This window comes from Euleptes europaea, chromosome 6, assembly GCF_029931775.1.
Source record: "Euleptes europaea isolate rEulEur1 chromosome 6, rEulEur1.hap1, whole genome shotgun sequence".
Lineage (NCBI taxonomy): Eukaryota > Metazoa > Chordata > Lepidosauria > Squamata > Sphaerodactylidae > Euleptes > Euleptes europaea.
This window is the reverse complement of record NC_079317.1, coordinates 27,165,393-27,184,927: the sequence shown is the minus strand read 5'-3', so window position 1 is coordinate 27,184,927 and position 19,535 is coordinate 27,165,393. Positions and strand designations below refer to the sequence as shown.

Sequence of the window (19,535 nt, the reverse complement as noted above, 5' to 3'; positions counted from 1 at the left end):
AGCAGTAGTCCATATCTTTAAAGGTGGATTAGTAACCTTCAGTATTCTGCAATGGGTTCTTTCCAAGTTCCATCAAAACCTTATGTTCACTCTGCTATACTTGATGAATGCATAAAGAAATGCCAAGTGCTACCATGCAAATTGTGAGCAGTGATGTGAATGATCGCAATCCTGGCAATAATTCTGTGTATGACTTTAATTTTACTACCAATATTTTCCAGGTACTACGCTTTCATTTTCCTTCATTCTTTTACAGACAGCAGCAACTGAGCTTACTGCGCAAGCAAGCCCTTCATGTACAGTAAATGACATAATGCATCACTCAAAACATCTTGTACTGCCCATTCTGCTGTTAAGGTAATCTCATACCAAATATCTGGACTGGCATAGAGGATCTCAGTTAATGATACACAAGTATCTACCCTTCACTGATCTTCAATTAAAATTAAGTACTTAACAGTGAAATTAGTTTTTGGAAAATCTGTGCCAGTGTCCTTACATATCAAAATTTATAAAAGTAAAGATTATACTCATTCATGTCAATGACAGGCTAGGGAAGGTCATGGTATCCTTTTCAATGGTTCCAGCCCTACCTGGGAGATAGGTTTCAAAAGGTGGTGCTGGAGGTCTGCTGCTCAGCCCCTTGGCCTCTGGAGTACTGCAAGGATCCCTTCTTGTTCCCCCATGCATTTCAACATCTACATGAAACTGCTGGGTTAGGCCATCCAGAGATTTGGGCTGGGCTGTCAGCACTATGGGGGGGGGGGGTGATACAGCTCTATCTCATGCTTCTGGCAGATCACAGAGAGGCTGTAGAGACCCTGAACTGGTGCCTGGAGGCAGTTTTGAGGTAGATGTGGGCTACCAGTATCTTCCGCCAGAAGGTGTTTTCATTTTGTTTGGTAGACCCCCAATAATGGTTATTGCCCTCCTCCTGGTTCTAGTGTTGGTTGATGTGTTTTATTGAATTATTTTATAATTTAAAATGTTGTTGTTAATTGTTCAAATGTTTTAATCATTTTTGTTTGCCACCTTGGAGACCCTGATCGGATAGAAAGGCAAGATAAAACTGTTTAAAATAAATAATTAATAAACTGAGGCTTAATTCTGACAGAATGGAAATACGTTTTGTGAACGGAAGGTCTGATGCATGATTTAAGGTATCACTAGTTCTGGATGGATTTGCATTCCCCTTGAAGGATTAGGCCTGTAGCTTGGGGGTTCTCCTGGACCCAGGCCTACTTGCTGGATAAGTGCCTTTTACTAGCTTTGACTGGTTAGCCAGTTGCATCCTTTCTTGGGCAGAAAAGATTGGACCTGGAACACACACCCTGGAAACAACTAAATTAAGATTACTGAAATGCACGCTCCCTTAAAAAATACTTTGAAACTTCAAACAGTGCAAAACTCTGCAACCAGGATGTTGACTGGAGTAGGTCATAGAGACCATATCAATCCAGTCTTGACTCATATACACTGTTTTGGGGCACTATTCAAGTTGCTCATTTTGTCCTTTAAAGCCCTATATGGCTTGAGAGCAGCATATCTGAAGGACCATCTAGTCCCATACAACCCACCCAACTGCTAAGGTCATCCAAGGCCCTACTTTGAGTGCCTCCACCTTCTGAGCTTAGGAAAGTAGCAATGTGAGAAAGGGCCTTCTAAGATGTTGCACCTGAACTATGGAATGCTCCTGAGGGATATCTGTCTGTTTGTCCCTTTCTGCCACAGACTTCTGCCAGCAGGTAAAGATTTCTTTTGTTTTGCCTGGTGTTTCCTCAATGTTGCATCTTTCCTGCCTAGAGCCAAAGAAAATTTGTCAATGCTTGCTTTACAGGTAGATTTTATTAACTTGGGAGGAACTGCCATCATGTATGTTGCTTCAGAGATACAATTGGACAAACTAAATTGGTCAGTATGGAGGTGAAATTCACTTTGTATGCTATAATTTTGCTTTCCATATATGAGAATGATGCAGGACCTGTTTTAGCTAGGTAGATGTACTTGCATCTTTCTTGCTATTTTTTAAAAATGTCTATAAATACAAATAGAAAAGTTAAACATAGGATATATAAGGCTTGTACATTGTACAGTTTTGAAACTAGAACACAGAATGCATAAACATACCTGGCCGTCTAAGTCAAATGCCAAGCAAGCTATACCATGTGTGTGAACATCTTTCATTACCGATATAGTCTGCACAGTGTACGAGTCCCAGACGCAGATATATGGCTCTTTCCCAACTTGACCTGTTGCCACCAATACTCTTTCAGGATGCAAAGCAAGACTTCAGGGGGGGGGGGAAGAAAAAGAAGGAAAAATTAATGCTGAAACTTCTAATAATTACTCTGGATTCAGATTACCACTGATTTTTTTCACATACGTTAAAATTATTACTTTGACTTTTCAGTAGAAAAAAAATTTGTCTAGCAAGATTGTCAAACTTTCCAATATCATCAGGTATTAAAAGACCTTTTAACAGCCATGATTTGTCATTTTTTTCTCTTTAGCATAAGTTCTGTCACTGGATTTACACAGGCAGGAACAAATCTACTCTAGTTAAATGTCCAGCTCAACACCTATGAGGTAATTTCTGTTCAAAAAACAAGAGCAAAAAAAGAGACAGCTTTGAACACTAAAGGGAGAGTGAACCAGGTCATTGAGGCTCTGATAAATTTAATTTTCTCTTTCTCTCCCTGCCTGGAGTGCTAGTAGCAATCTAAATACAGAATGGAAAACTAATTACAACTGGCTAAGATGGCTGATTAATGAGACAGAATTTGTTAGCAGTTAAATGCTCAACTCAGGTGAAAAACAGATCAAGCAGACAAGACAGTGAAAAAGACCAAGAGAAACAAATTAACTTCTATAATTAGAATATAACTAGAAAATATGACCAAGTTCCAAGAAATTAGGCAGATGGTCTGTTTAGACCCACTGGGCAAGATTAATTATTTGGAAAAAAACTGCATATTCTACTCAGGATAGGGGAGATCTGCATTCAGAGAGTGGTGGCAAAGGAATTCACATTATTATGACATTTTCAAATGGATGTATTATCACAAAAATTCACATGCCCACAGTTTAAGGCATTACTTAATATACATCACATTTTACTATATTTTAATTAAATATTTGACTGGAATTACAAAACACAATAGTAGAGGCATGGGAGTTGATAGTATCAGAAAGTCCAGCTGTCCACTCCCTCAAAGACATTTTATGGGGAAACTGTGGTTTATCATGTTCCAACTGAATACATGATAAACCACAATAGGCTACAAGAAAATAGGAGGAGTGAATAAGAATCACCATGATGGCTAAAGAACACAGGAGCCACCATATTAAGTGATGGCTGAAGAAGACAAGGTCAACCAGTGCACATTACTGAAGGGAAGTAAGAAACACCCACAGTCAAATATCCATTAGAACTAGAATATAAAACTACCCACTGAAACAGTCTTTATGCACCCTCCTATCTACCTATTCTCCCCTACACACACCTCTCCCCCTCACATTTGTGATACATTGGCAATTTATGGAACAGGGCTTGCCAATGTAGCATGTCATTTTACTGGAGTATATGACATCCAATTCAATATCCTTTCTCTAGCTGCAACATCCTCTGATACCCCAAAGCTGGAGGATAGAGGTACAATAATCTCTTTGTGAGCCGAACAGTGTATCAAGATGCCAGACAAAACATGCTAATTAGTACATGTGCCAAGGCCCAAAAATTGGCATAATGATATCAAGTAAGGTGGCAAAGTTTCTTGATGTTTTTCTGAAAAACGTAAAATTTTTAAATCAGCTATTTGGTTCACAAGTGACAGCTTAAATTAGGAAAGGTAGGAAAAACTGGCTTCGGCTATCTTGATGACATCATAAAAAGCTTAAGCAACCAATCAGAATGTGTTATCACTTCAAAACATAATACATAGACATACGCCTTTCAGAAAAACATCAAGAAGTTTTGCCACCTTACCTGATACTGCCTCTGATCTTGCCCACAGACTAAATCTAAGGAAGGTACTTTGAAAAGCTAGAAATGTGGTTCAAAAATGTATGACCGATTAGTTAAGAAACAATCTAGAAACACTGAGCAGTTTACTGATGAAACTGAGATATTTGTAAGATCACAACCTGAAGAATCACATCCACCCTTTAATGTTGTAAAGGGAGATGAGATGTGCATCCACCATATTTCCCAGCCGTTCTTCCTCTGCTTTTCTTGCTCACTGTAACTTCCATACCTACATAGCAAGTGGGACTTTAATATTGCTTGATGACAGGCAAGGGAGGACAACTAAGTGAAGAATTGGGTAGAAGGAATATGAGATGCACAAATCTGCAATCTTATTTGGTATATCCTCATGTAAGAGGATATGCAAAATATGCAAAATAAGGAACATCATCACACTCTCAGACACATACAAACATATTTTGTATTTGCACTACTACAGTCAACAACAGTGCAGCCCTAAGCAGAGTTACACCCTAGTGAGGCCACTGAAGTCAATGGCTTCAGAAGAGTATAATTTTGCTTAGGACTGTACTGCAAGAATAACACACATGAAAAAATAAGCCAGAGTGGGAAAATAAACATTATCACAAGAATCAGAGAAAAACAAAACATTTTGATTCTTGATCCCTATCATCACTGTGCAAAGCAGTGCTATTAGGAACTAACATTCTCTATAGAGAGGCAGACTATGGGCCACCGGAGATATGGGATGACTCAAAGCAGAACTAGATGTTATGAGACACAGAAAGCTGCCACAACTCCATATTTCTGTCTCTCTTTTCTTGGCAACATCGAAGTCAACATAACAGGAATTATGCTGGGTACTGCCCAACCCAAGTTCACAACACTGACTGGTGGCAGCAGGAACAAGGCAACTTCACATTATGTTAAACAAAGAAAAAGGGAGAAAAATGCATGGAGCAGCCACAGCAGCAGCAGCTCCATATCTAATTAAACATCTGTTTCCACTCTCATCTAACTCTGGTTTGTTGCATTTGGAACAAATCTAGATAACTGATCAGGAACCGTTTCTCTTGCAATTTTTTTTGCATTTTCCTTAATGATATTTTTATAAGATACAAACTAACTGTATTCACTTTGTTTTTCAAGAGGCTCCCTGATCAGACTGGTATCTGTTAACTTGGTTTGGAACAAGTACAGTCAGTAAAACCTCCCTTTCCAATATGCATAGGAAAAGTACTTTTTAAAATGTGATATGGGCCTTTCAGGGAAGTTCATACACTACATGTAAGGTGAGCCCCTTCTTGAATCTACCATGCCTTGCAGCTAAATCAATACATTACAAAAGACATGTCCCATGTCCTGTCTTATTTTTGAATGCTGGGGATCAGTAGGCATCCTTTTAAGAAATCTTCAGTTTTCTAAAGATCCTTCTGCCCTTGCCTTCCTGCTTTTCTGAACACAAACCCAGAAGAATCAAGTTCTGCCAGACTAACTGACTTTCTTTCAGGGAGCTGTGGTCTGATGTTATGTGGTCATAATCATGATTTCTCCTGATCTGTCTACCTGGGAAACTGTAAAAGATTTTCTAGTTGTAGAGGTAAGTTATACATGTACTATTCTTGATGAGAACAAGACAACATAACTGTTGGCCAAAAGGAGATTGTTTACCTCAAGTTTATCTACAACCACAGTCTACAACTGAACAGTACAGAGTTCTACAATTGACCTTTGACAGGTAACTAAAAGAACACTGTGACATGATCCCTCATGCATAGCAAAAACTGTGCTGAAATTTCAGTCTCCGAATAAATATAAACTACAACATCATAAAAAGCAGCCTCTTCTCTTCTATGCCTTATCAGCAGGCCAGAATTTTTCTCTATAGAAAAGCAACAGCTGCTTGCTAAACAGTTCTGAAAGAAGCAGAACTTTTGTGTGATATTTAACACACTTGGCAAGTAAAGGGCTGGAGGAAGGACAAATTAACATAAGAAGAAAAACTTGTGCCAGTGAATGTCTTCCTCTCTTGTCTCTCAAAATAGCTGGCAAGAAAACACAGCTGTCAGTCACAACCTTTATTCTTCACAGATCACCACAACACTGGAAGGAGGAAATTGTTGATAAGGACCAAGATGCTCAGAGTTCTCTTCACAGCCAATAAAAAAGTCATACATAGCTACATAAAATGTTGTACTTAAAATGTTCTCACCCAACTTTACCGACTCAACAGGCTATACACAAAACACTTCACACTAACATTTGGCATACAGTTACAAACCTATACCTTTAGTATACAAACTTTAGACCTGTTTACCAATCTTTTGATCCTCCAAGCTGAAAGCAATATATTGTGGCCTGGCAGGTGCTATTTTTGCAGCCCTAGGCAGACCTTTAAACAAAAGCTGTATGAGCCCAGAGGTAATAAAAAGCAAGGAAGCTGCAACAGGAAGGGTGGATTAGAGAATACAGGGGTTTTCAATACTGCTGTATTAGTATTTGGGATCAGGGGTTTCTGAGGAAGAGAAGGAAATTACTGTCTGCTTCATAGGAACCTTTCTCTTCCCCCTTTTTACTGTTCTAGCTCCCTCTATGAGTAACTCCTTCCTTTTTTCTGTTCCACCTTCCCTGCAGCCACCACTGCATAAAAACAAACACTGCACATTCACAGAGCTGCACCAAGAGCAAGCACAAACAAATATAAAAGAAAAAATGTCACCAACAAATCAGAAAGAGCAAATCAAAAGAAGAAAAGGGAAAGAAAAGAAAATTGGGAGCAACATGCTGGAGCAGCAGCAGGGTCACAGAATCTTCCAATTAAATGAACCACTGTTGTTAAGCTGCTGAGTGGGGGGGAGATTCTATCAAGCTGAGAAATCGAAAATGATACCTTGGCAAGCCATCAAGCTCAATTTTTCCCTCTGCTCACTCACAAATAACACTTGGCAAAGGAAACAGAACTTGATATCAATAAAATATCACATTTATACTAGTATTTCCTACCAACTCGGGTGGCTATCCACCTAGATGAAACTTCCTTGTAAAAAGACATTAAATAAGCAAGTTAACAGGGCTCCTTTGTATATTAGAATGTACAAATATGTACCTTTTATGTCATTCCATCTTTTTTTTTAAATTATGCCTAGTTTTATTCAAGAATTTAAAGTGGCTGTTCTTCTTTACAGTTTCCTATGTCACCCTTTCCCTTCCTACTCACTATCGTCATATGTTCCAGACATGCAAAAAATAAGTGTGTACAACTTCGGTTTCTTTTTATTACTTTTTGGAATAACAATTAGTTAAAAGGATCAGTTAAAAAAGAAATATTGAATCTGGTTTAGACTGTAGGTTCTTGTTTTATGGATATAATATTACATATTATGCATAGTTATGTATTACGTATTACAAAATACATTTTTAAAGGGGGGCTTACTCCCAGGTAGTTTTGCATACTGTACTTTGTAATTTTAATATATACTGCAAAGTAGCACCTTGAATTTATTTATTTAGGTTATTTATAGTCTCATCTTTCTCACTGGGATTCAAGGCGGATTACACAGGGTGAGTCGATACAATCAACAAGATGGGATATTCAATAAACAATGAAATAGGATTTGGATTGCAGAACTAACCAGAAGTCTAAAAAACAGAACTGAAGCAAAATATAATTGTTAACATGACACATGAAATGATGCAAAATTACACAACAGGATAGAACCCACAGAATACTATACACAGTAGTACAGACCATTTATCCAAGTACCTTTGTGAAGCCCTATTGCCTGCGTAGAAAAGCCCTCTTGAATCATTCAGTTTTGCATAGTTTGCGGAAAGCTAGGAGAATGGGAGCCTTCCTGACTAGGGGTGTACATTAGATAAAGCTTAACCAAAGAAAAGAAAGAAAAATACCTTACAGGTGTTTTTGGCTTTTTTTCAGCAGAAAAAATGGTGGTTTAAGCAGTAGTGCCCGGCAATCCTGATCCCGAAACGGCCAAAAATCCAGCTTTTTTCTGGATCATTTCAGGATCCCCAGCTACAACAGTAGAAAGGGAAGAGATCCCTTTAAAAGGAAAAAATTCTTCGATCAGCACATTTGCACCAGGTTGCAGGGCTTTCAAATTTAACTCTTCGGCTCTACTGTAGCCTATGGGAAATCTTTCCAGGGCTCGGGGGGGGGGGCTGTTTTTGAAGGTAGTGTGGGATGTGTAAGATTTTTAATTAATTTAATTCTAGCATATTGGAAAAATGTTATTTTTCTATTATATTTGTAAGCTGTGGTTATTTATATAAGTCAGTAGAAAATAGTCCTGTCTAACTTAAACTGAACAAAGCAGGTGATCTTTCGTATCTGGTACAGGATATCACCAAATAACAGATGAGATCATATACATGTGACCACAAAATGAGATCAGAGTTAGGGTGGATTAGAGAGGAGAAGATATTCAAATCCTCTTAGAACAAAGAACTCTGGAAAAGTATAAATATGAGAACTAGGCGGAGTCTGTTAGGAGACTTTCACTTTTGAACCCAAAAAGGGCTGAAATGTCTTCCTCTTTTGCCTGGCAAAATAAAAAAAGCTTTTTTTTCTCCCTTTGCTTCTTAAACCTGGTGTCGTCTCTACTTTGTGATAATAAATCTGGTCACAGAGGAGAGTGTATATTTACATCCAACAGATTTCTGGCACCCCAATGGGACATCTGGTTGTCAACTGCTCACAGATGACGGGTGTCGAAGTTTTGTAGGACAGGTGCACCCGGCGATTTCGCTGGTCCTCAAGCTTGGCAGACACAGCATCTGGGGGTGAGTGCAATTGCAGAGTCCCACTTTTAAACCGACCCAGGAGAAGCAACGGGCTGGAGGTAAGGAACCGCGGAAAGGAATTACGGGACCTTAATGGTGGGGCAGATCTTAGAGGTAAGCCCTTCTAAGAGGAGAAGGCAGAAGCAACGCCACCATGGATAAGGGGCTCAGTGGGACGCCACTGAGTTGGAATGGTAACGGGGGCTGTAACAGAGGGTTCAGCCAATGGTATTTTATTGTCAGTGTGAAAAGCAAGAGCAGGGATTGTGGAATCCTGTGCTGATCCGGAATTTTTCCAGTTGCCTCCAGGGCACTGGAAGAGGTAAATGCCTAGAAAAGGGAACGTAGCTTTGTCTTTTGTCTTGTCCAGCGTGATTTGTCCTCTCTTATATGTCCTCTCTTTCTGTGAAGTATTTTATAAAGGGTTATGTAATTATTTGACAAATGTTAACGTGTTTATTTTTTTATGGGGCCAGCCTGGGATACTGGACGGCGTCAGCCAAAAGGAATTTCCCTCCTCCCTTCAAACTGTGTTGCCGAAAGGAAATCAAATTGTTTGAGTAGTCTGGTTTTGTTGTGTGTGTTGTTGTTGTTTTCTGTTGAAAATCTGTTCTTTGCTGGGAGAAAAGTAATCTGGTTGTCTTCTTTCTGAGGAAGAGACTGGAAGAGAAAAAATCCCCCATGCCCCTCCTTTCTCCGCTTCAAAGTGTTTCTGTTCTTCTTCTCTCTCTCAGACTGGTCGTAAATCAAGGCAGAAATACTGTTTTGTTAACAGAAGATCCTTTCTTTCTCTGAAGTTTAAAATGTGAAACAAAATTTAAAAAAAATGGAATTTTAAGTTAACTCTGACTGAACCAGCCCTCTTGCTGAACGCAGGAGGAGGGGTCAAGTCAAAAGTGTTTGGAATTTGGAAAGCAGAGTCTTGTGAACTGTATAAAACTTTATAAGAAAAGAAACAGACTGGAAATGCTTACAAGGTGGAAAGGCAATGTGTATTAATATGAGGGAATAAGTAAGTTATGAGAAAGTTAGAGCATGTTTTGAGTGTGTTGTGAAGGGGCAAGTGTTGTGGCTTAAGAGGGCTGAGGAAAGGTGTTATGTATGGTTGGGAAAGACTTTAAGAGAGGAAAGCAGAAGGGTTTATAAAGAGAGAGGATAGTTATGGTTATTCAATGAGATGGATATTGGTGATGCTAGGTGCCTGTTTTCTCCAGGGACGGAGAAATCATGTTAATATATTAAGTGTTTTAAAACACAGTCAAATTAAAGCCAGGGTATTATTGAAGGCTTTCACGGTCAAAGTTCATTGGTTCTCATAGGTTATCTGGGCTGTGTAACCGTGGTCTTGGAATTTTCTTTCCTGACGTTTCGCCAGCGGCTGTGGCCGGCATCTTCAGAGGAGTAACACTGAAGGACAGTGTCTTTTTATTTTATGTTTTTCTGTTTTTATGTTGTTATAACATAAAAGTGGCATCATTAATTAAAAAAAAAAAGGTATATATATATTATTTGTAAACGAATGCTGTAAGTGCAAGATGACAATGCAGGCCAGTTGAACATTTCACCCATACAGGTAACCTTTGACTGGGAGTGTAAATGCCAGTTAAAATTACCAGTAGTACAGCAGTTGCTGACAAATGGGAGACAACATCCCTATTCTGGCATTGCCAAAGCCAGGTAGAAAAGGAAAGAGAAGAGGATGGAGATTAGTTGAGGATTTAAAGGAAATTAATGAGATTGTTCAACATGGGCATCCAATGGTGTCAGATCCTCACACTTTCCTGTACACCCCATCAGGACACCATGTATGGTTTAGTGTGACAAATTTGAAAAATGCCTTTTTAGCATTCCACTGGATGCCAACTCTAAGGACCTGTTTCTCCTGAGGTAAAAGAATCCAGATAATCTCTGCAAAAACAGAAAAGCTGGTGTTGGAGGGAGCGATCTAATTGCTGAATTTCTTAAGACAGAAAGAATATAGGGTCTCAAAAGAAAAACTCCAAGTAGCCCAAAGGGAAGTAATTTATTTGGGACACAAAATAACACAGGGAAGACTATTTATCGCATGCCACTCCCTCAAACTAAGAAACAGCTAAGGTCCTTCTTGGAAATATTGAAATTTTGTCATGAGTGGATAAAAGAATATAGTAAACTAACCAGAGACTTTATAAAAATATGCCATGATGAGGAACCAGAAGTATTGTAGTGGGAACGTGAAAATGCACATAAGTAAAAAGAGCTGAAGCAAGCTTTGATGACAGCACCAGCTCTGGGTATCCCTGACCTGCAAAAAGAGGGTTGCATGGCGGGGGTCCTCACACAAACTTGTGGGCTAACTGAAAGACCTGTAGCTTATTTATCAAAACAGCTGGATCCAGTGGCACAAGAGTGGCCTCCATGCTTGAGGGCAGTAGCTGCAACTGCCCTGGCTGTGAAGGAAGCAAAAAATTGACTATTGAACATCCAATCAGAGTGTTTTGCCCTCATGCAGTGACTATTTTGTTACAACGGAAAGGAGCCAAGTGGCTTACAAAAATCCTGCTAGTCTGCTGCCTGTAACAACTGACTGTCTACAGACTGTAGATATGTGCACCATGGCACGGGTGGATGAGCCTACCCACAACACAGATCTCGAGATTTGGATTGATGGATCTTCTCGAGTGGTGAGTGGAAAAAGGCAGAGTGGATACAGCCTGGTGACTGAGTGCAAAGTGCTTGAAGCAAAGCCATTACCAGCGTCATTTTCAGCACAAGCAGCCGAATTATATGCATTGAACCAGGCCTTACTTAAAGCAGCAGGTAAGACTGTGAACATTTATACTGACAGCAAAGATGCTTTTGGAGTTGTACAAGCATATAAATACATCTGAAAAGAACGAGGAGTCCTGACAGCTAGTGGGGAGCTGTAAAGCATGGAAATTTGATTTTACAGGTTTTGGACAATATTTAGTTACAGGTGACAATAACATCAAACTGGACATACCAAGGAGGCCAAAGGAAATTGCAGAGCTGATGAAATGGCAAAAGTGACTACAGCAAAATCAACATCCTGTGATATGGTAATGACTTTAACCCCAGTTTTTACACTACCACCTACAGGGCCCTGCACTGAAGAAGAAAAGGAACTGGATGGCAAAAGTAGGGACTACAGAAACAAGAGGGGGGTGGTTGAAAAAAAAGCCTAAGGGTACACATCACACACATCCTCACACAATTACACTAAAATAGTCATCTGGGGAACAGGGTTAACAGAAATATTCTTGCAATCATACAATGGAAAGGGCATCTATCAGAAAACAAAACACATAGCAAAAGCATGTAACATATCAAAGGGTATATGTAGACAGAGGGGGTTATTTGTTAGGGAAGTTATAGAACAGTTTAAAAAAAAAAGAAAGAAAGAAAATAAAATATAGTTTTTACATGGCTTGGCGATCCCAGTTATCAGGGACAGTAAAAAAAATGAATCAGACCCTAAAAAGAGATGTTAATTAAAATTTGTGTAAAAACTAATTTAAAATGGTCAGATGTATTGCCTATCACACTGACACGCATCCGTATATTAGCCCGGGGGCCACACAAGTTGTTGCCCTTTGAGGCTCTGTATGAATGTCTCTTTTAGCATTTTTAGAATCAGGGAACACCCAATAAAGAGGTTGGAAACAGATATATGAAAAACTATATAAAAACTTTAAGTGCAGCTTTGAAGGAAACCCAAAAACTGGCTTGTGTTGTACAACCTCTCCCCCTAAACTCTGTTGTCCATTCTTTTTTTAATAGGAGACTGGGTGTTTGTAAATTCTTAAAAGCATACTACTCTCCAGCTCAGGTAGACGGGTCCGTTCCAAATTCTTTTCACCACAGATGTCGCAGTGAAGGTAAATGGAAAGGAAGGCTGGGTCCATTAATCCAGATGCAAGAAAGTGCTACCACCGTGTGAGGCCGAGATCAGAAGGGCAGTAGATGACGTCGTGGCAGCCAAAGCCACTGCAACTGGAGAGAGAGCTCAAGTGCAAGAGGCTCGAAGTGGTTGGTCGAACCTGCAGGCGAACTTAATTTTTATTCAAAAATCAACAAGACTTATGATTGAAAACTTGGAAACCAGAGCACAATTGTTAGCTAAAGAACAAGAGTAGATGTTTGAGACTCTTTTAGAAAGCCATTTTGATGTATTATTTGGTCCTTTGGGTTAAGAAAAAGTGGCTAGGGAAACATTGTGTCTACATTATTGTTTTAAAATTGCAAGTTAATATAATAGAATGATCAAGATTCAAAATAATTTTGATTTTGATCATGAGGGGGGACTGTGGGATGTGTAAGATTTTTAATTAATTTAATTCTAGCATATTGGAAAAATGTTATTTTTCTATTATATTTGTAAGCTGTGGTTATTTATATAAGTCAGTAGAAAATAGTCCTGTCTAACTTAAACTGAACAAAGCAGGTGATCTTTCGTATCTGGTACAGGATATCACCAAATAACAGATGAGATCATATACATGTGACCACAAAATGAGATCAGAGTTAGGGTGGATTAGAGAGGAGGAGATATTCAAATCCTCTTAGAACAAAGAACTCTGGAAAAGTATAAATATGAGAACTAGGCGGAGTCTGTTAGGAGACTTTCACTTTTGAACCCAAAAAGGGCTGAAATGTCTTCCTCTTTTGCCTGGCAAAATAAAAAAAGCTTTTTTTTCTCCCTTTGCTTCTTAAACCTGGTGTCGTCTCTACTTTGTGATAATAAATCTGGTCACAGAGGAGAGTGTATATTTACATCCAACAGTAGAGGCACCAAATTTTCAGCATAGTTGCTGGTGACTCTCCTTAGAAGAACCCCCATGATTGGTAAAGATTGGGTCAGGGGGGCAATTTTATGGAGCTCCATAATTCCTCCATTGTTTCCAATGGAGGATGGATGGGGTACCCATTTTGGGGACCCATAAAATTGTACCCCCTTACCCAATATGAAAAAAACTCCACATGAGCAATTACAAACAACTCTGCCACAGTTGCTTCCACCCCTACCACTTAGGTGTCTCTATGTGTGTTATGGCAGCATCACTGAATGTCCAATGACAGTCAAGTTGTCTGGATCCAGATCAATTCATGCATGCACATTCCTGCAGTGAAGCTGTATTTATTTTTCATGGGAAGACCTATAGTTCTCTAGGCAGCCTCCTGAGTCATGCGACAGGCACAAAGTAAAACAAAACTACAGACAATGTATTAACTATAGTTTATTTAAATTATGCACTGGAAGAAAGGGGATGAACCACAAAGTGACTATGTGCTTGACAAGTAGGTTACTTCAATGGATCTGAATATGAACCTGGGGTACATGCACCTTCTTCTCCAATGTTAAATATAGCAGCAGCACAGGGGCAAAAGCAGCCACAATTTTCAATATATATGTTACAAATGTAATTTATCTGCCAAGGCACAACCTAGCCATGTCCCAGTAGCACAAGTGGCTACTGTACAGCCACGAAGCTGTTCAGCATGGCAATGGAGCCAAACTTTGAACAAAACACTGATACAACCTAGCAAAGCGACTTAATTCATGTATAAATTTGTTCACAGTTAGATCATCTAGCAATTGAGTTGGTGTGAAAATTCTCAGAATCCCTTGTAACAATACATCTGTGTTTCAAGTAAGGCATTAATTAATGTTTTAAGAACATAAGTAACATTCACATTTTCCATGACTCCTATACAATTATGTCAATGTTTTTCAAATCTATGCTTTAAATAAAAATGAATTTGTTGACTAACAAAAATTCCAGCAGCTAAAGAACTCTGGGTGGGATTCTACCAGAACCTTATTTCATTCATAGTTCCTTTACCCAAATACAAATCATGCTTTGTTTACATCACAAATAAACAATGCATTCCAGCATCAGAAAATCTAGGCCATTGATCTCATGGCATTTTCACCTAACCTGCGGTGTAGTAGCGCTGTTGCATAGTTATACAAAACAATGTAGAGTTATGAACATTAAGGCTCACCTGGGGCCTACTTTACTTTATTTTAGGCACCAGGCCAAAATACATCTTTTAACCCAAGCTTTTAATTAGTGGTTTTATGATACCAGCTTTTAAATTGTCTGGTTCTGTTTTATAGAAACCTTTTCTGCTGCTTATGTCTAATGTTTGTATATTGTGATGTTTTTTTAATTGTAAGATGCCTCAAGCAAGACTCTGAAGAAGTGGCATAGAAATATAATAAATAAATAAATAAATAAATAAATAAATAAATAAATAAATGTATTCCCTCAGCAGGTCTGCTGCCTACTGGTTTTCAGTAGTTGCTTTAAAACACTGAAATATTGATGATACAGACACGTGTCACCATTGTCATGCATTAAAAGTAAATGTTTTGCACCAAGAAAAGAAAGCTTCAGAAACTGTATAAATTATGCAGATTAAGGAAATCTGGATATAATTTTGTCATCAGCTACCAACCAGAAGAGCCTGAACCTGGTGGGACATCCTCAGGGTAGGCGGAGTCACTAGGACTCAGGCATCTGGACAGGAGCTTCTCAGCCCCAGAAGAGTGGCCATGTTTACTAATGAAAACAAGAGACGCTTAAAAGGTAAAGGTCCCCTGTGCAAGCGGTCATTCCTGACCCATGGGGTGACGTCACATCCCGACGTTTCCAAGGCAGACTTTGCTAAGGAGTGGTTTGCCAGTGCCTTCCCCAGTCATCTTCCCTTTACCCCCAGCAAGCTGGGTATGCATTTTACCGACATCGGAAGGATGGAAGGCTGAGTCAACCTTGAGCCGGCTACCTGAAACCAACTTCCATCAGGATCGAACTCAGGTCATGAGCAGAGCTTGGACTGCAGTACTACAGCTTACCACTCTGTGCCATGGGGCTCTAAGAGAAGCTTAACCAATCCTAAAGGCAGTCCTGGGACACTCACTGATCTAATGGTGGAACCTGCCAGATTCCAGAATCTGGAATCTGCTGAAACCCCGCTACCCCCACTTGCATATATTCTGCGTTTAGCCCTAGATACCTGGCTGGACAGCTCCATTGACCTGCTGTTAGTGTTCCCAATAGACAGCTCCACTGCTAGTTTTGTACTGAAGTACACAATCCATTGTGCATTATTGTGTTCTTGGCTTTTACTGTTGGACCAACATCACAGTAAACATCTGATCTATTTGGAATCAAGCCCACACAATTTGCTGCTACTTCTGCAACTAGGTGTGTGTGGGCTTTAGCCACGAGACCAGGGCAAGACAAAAACTTGAGCCACAGAATGGGATAATTTATTTTTATTTATTTACAAAATGCATACCCCACCTTTCTGCCCTTGTTTTATACTGCATCTGCTCAAAAAGGGCAAAGCAATATGAAGATCACTCAAAACCCATCCCCTGGCCAGTGTAAACCCTTCTTAGCACCCAAGATTTTATCAGACACTGGCCACAAATTTTGCAGCCATATGGGCTAGAAAGTCATTTTACTTTTAAAATGAAATTGAGTTTCTATGGACACTTGTACTTTTCAGTATACACTCATGACATTTACACTGCTCATCATTTGTTGTATGCAAGATAGATCATTCAAAAGGAAAGACTGGAATTCAAGAGAAACATATCAAGAAATTAGAACAGCTAATGCCACCCAACTATCCAGTGGTATTTTATGGGGCAAACGCAAATATATTCTGTTGTCTTCTTGAGGTACCAATGGATGTTTGGGAGTTACTCCAGTTGCAAACAATCAGGAATACAAATAACCAAAGATAAAATGTCTGTTACAGAGTCAAAATGCATTAATGAGAAATAACATCACTCAGAAACTGATTTAGATTCTTTCAAATCAATGGTTCGTTTATTCTGATATTTAACTAAAACTTCCCAAATCATCATTTAACACAAAAATAGATCACCTAAGCTTAAAATTCACTGGGAAGCAATTATCTGTATCTTGCTAGGGATCCACAACTGCCGGATTTTGTGTATGTAAAATACACATAAACATCAACTATCAGAGCAAAACAGCTTCAAATATTCAATATTCAGCTTCTTCAATTATCACTATATATTAAATCACTAAACAGATTATATATAATTAATAGTACTTACTTCCAAGGTTTTATATCCCTTTCTAAGATCATTTGGCAATTCTGCCTTAACTATGAAAGCCAATACTAGACAACTGTGATTACATAGTCACATATACTACAGCTGTATTGACACAAATATAGATAATATTTAATGCTGCAGAATTGGGTCACAGTTACATAATGTGTAAGAAGGTTTTTGTTGTTTTTTAAGTTTAGTGACTTGAACAAACCAGAGAGATTCAGGAAAATCCATGACCTGAAGCAAAGACAGGAAGTATATGGTACTGCAGTGCCAGCATAGGTCAGATTTTTGTTGCAGCATGGGATGGGGGGCAGGAGGGGGGAGACAAAGTTGGCAAATATGATCCAAATCACCTCAGTGCACATCATACAAATGAATGAAAAGAATCACATATATCCAGATCCAAATTTTAGGGAGAGGTTTAACATTACCACAACACCTTTCAGCCCCTCCAGAAATTCATAGTGCAAACCCAAGAACACTTTCCTTGGAGTAAGCCCAACCGACTAGATGAGTAAGATTCTGAGTAAACCTGCTTCGGATGACACAGAGAGAGCTTATAATAAAAGCTTCAGGAATATGTTCAAGCTTGGGCTTCAGCAAATTTCCAAGGGGAACGAATTTTATTGGTACAGGGGGAAGACAGGAGCCTAAGAATGCCGTATGCTTCTGATGTCTGAACCTGCCATAAGGATGAAACTAAGAGTCTGTCCTCAGTTGATCTCACCCACTGCAACATTCCGGATCACTGATAACAGATGTGTGTGCACACAACAGAGACAAGCAGAAAGAAGTAGAGGTGGATTACGAAACCTGGACACTGAATGCAAAAGGGTATTTATAGAATTAAAAAATGGATTCTGAATTTGGCGCTTTTTAACAAACACACACCAGCCAAATGCACATGGACCCAAACTTTTCCTTTCTCCCTCCCCCAAGAGCGGGAGGAAATATACCACTGCTTATTGGCACTGCCCTTGACATTGGAGTCAAGATCACACCCAGACTATTTGCCGGGTCAAGAACAAGAGAGCAGAACTGCAGCCAAGGGGGGGAAAGAGCCTGTGAAAGGGAGGACACACCAGGAGCAAAGAAATATGCAGATCACTCAAAACCCATCCCCTGGCCAGTGCAACCCCTTCTAAGCAACCAAGATTTTATCAGACCCTGCCCACAAATCCTGCAGCCATATGGGCTGGAAAGGGGTCTTACTTTTTAAATGAAATCGAGTTTCTATGGATGCTTGTACTTTTCAAGGGTACACACATGGCATTTACACCGCTCGCCATTTGTTGTATGCCAGAAAGATCATTCAAAAGGAAAGACTGAAGTTCAAGGGAAATATATCGGGAAATCAGATACAGCTAATGCCACCTAACTGTCCAGTGGTAAGCCTGATCTCGTCAGATCTCAGAAGCTAAGCAGGGTCAGCCCTGGTTAGTATTTGGATGGGAGACCACCAAAGAAGTCCAGGGTTGCTGTGCAGAGGAAGGCACTGGCAAACCACCTCTGTTAGTCTCTTGCCATGAAACCCCCCCCCCCCACACACACACACACAGTCCCCATGAAGAATCCCGAAGAGCAACCCCAGTGCATCTGGCGAAAACGCACGGGAGGCTTCGCCTTGGATTTGCCGCTCTCTAGATGCACATTTCCCCCCACCTGAATTCTCAAAAACTCTGCAGGGGGGGGGGGGGCTTCTTTTTGAGAATTCGGCTGGGGAAAATGTGCATTTAGAGAGCGGCCAAACCTCCCATGCGTTTTCGCCCAGGGATCAGCCGAGGACCCGATGCCCTAAGGAGGGCGCCTGCACGTCGCTGCTGTGTTTCTCCGAGCGGAGAGCGGGGGGAGGGGGAAGAGAGAGAGAGAGAGAGAGGCAGGACGCGGCTGTCTGAGGCCACCGAGCGCGCCGTCCTGTGACAGGGATCCCTGCAGAGAGGGGGGAGGGGAAAGGGCGTGCGTGTGTGTGGGGGGAGGGGGTGGGGGGGTCCATGCCTACCTACCTGATGATGTCGTCCTGGTGCCCCAGGTAGAATTTCTGCCGGTGCTCGCGGGGGCTGTAGACCACCCCGACGCCCGCCACGAAGTACACGATCTCCTTGGCCGCCGTGTAGTAGAGGTTGTTGCGGCACTGGTGGCCCCGGTAGCCGTAGACCCACTCCAGCCTCAGGTGGCAGTTCGGGGGGCTCCGGTCGGCCATGGCCCGCCTTCCCGCTTCGGGGCCCCCTCCCCGCCCGGAGCTCCAGAGGGAGGGAGCGAGGGAGGCGTCGGCGGCGCGCCCCCGCTCCCGCCGCCGGGATCGGCCTCTCCCTCCCGCCTCGCTTAATCCCTGCCCGCCGCCATGGAGCCTCCCCCCGTCAGCCGCCGCCGCCAGTCGGTCCTCCTCACAGAGGGCGCCGCGGACCGCGCTGGGCTCGCCTCTGCCTCATGCTGCTGGACAGGGCTGCGCGGCCACACGGCTCCTCGCCGGCCACCATCCGCCCGCTGGGCCCGGCGGCGGCGGCGGCGGCGGCAGCTCCGAGCCCACAGAAATCCCTGCCCCTTCCCCGCCTCAGCGCCCCGCCGCGCTCCGGCTCGCCTCGCGCTCCGCCCGCGACGTCAAGGCCCTTCCCCGCCCCCACCCGCCGCTGCCGCCGCCGCCGCCGCTGC

The 19,535-nt window shown here is 41.2% G+C and overlaps 1 protein-coding gene across 4 annotated transcripts in view; it reads right to left on the bottom strand.

The window, feature by feature from the left end:
• EML5 (EMAP like 5) overlaps positions 1–19,086 on the bottom strand; it is a 121,443-nt gene extending 102,357 nt beyond the window's left edge. For 3 of the 4 annotated variants that reach the window (XM_056851056.1, XM_056851057.1, XM_056851058.1), the window contains exons 1-2: positions 18,890–19,086; positions 2,128–2,287 (exon numbers count right to left, since the gene is read on the bottom strand). In XM_056851056.1, the coding sequence (XP_056707034.1) occupies positions 2,128–2,287; positions 18,890–19,086 (357 nt within the window). Of the gene's footprint in view, positions 1–2,127; positions 2,288–18,889 lie in introns of those variants that run through there. The other variant, XM_056851059.1, reaches the window with a different exon arrangement.
• Positions 19,087–19,535: the final 449 nt, after the last annotated feature.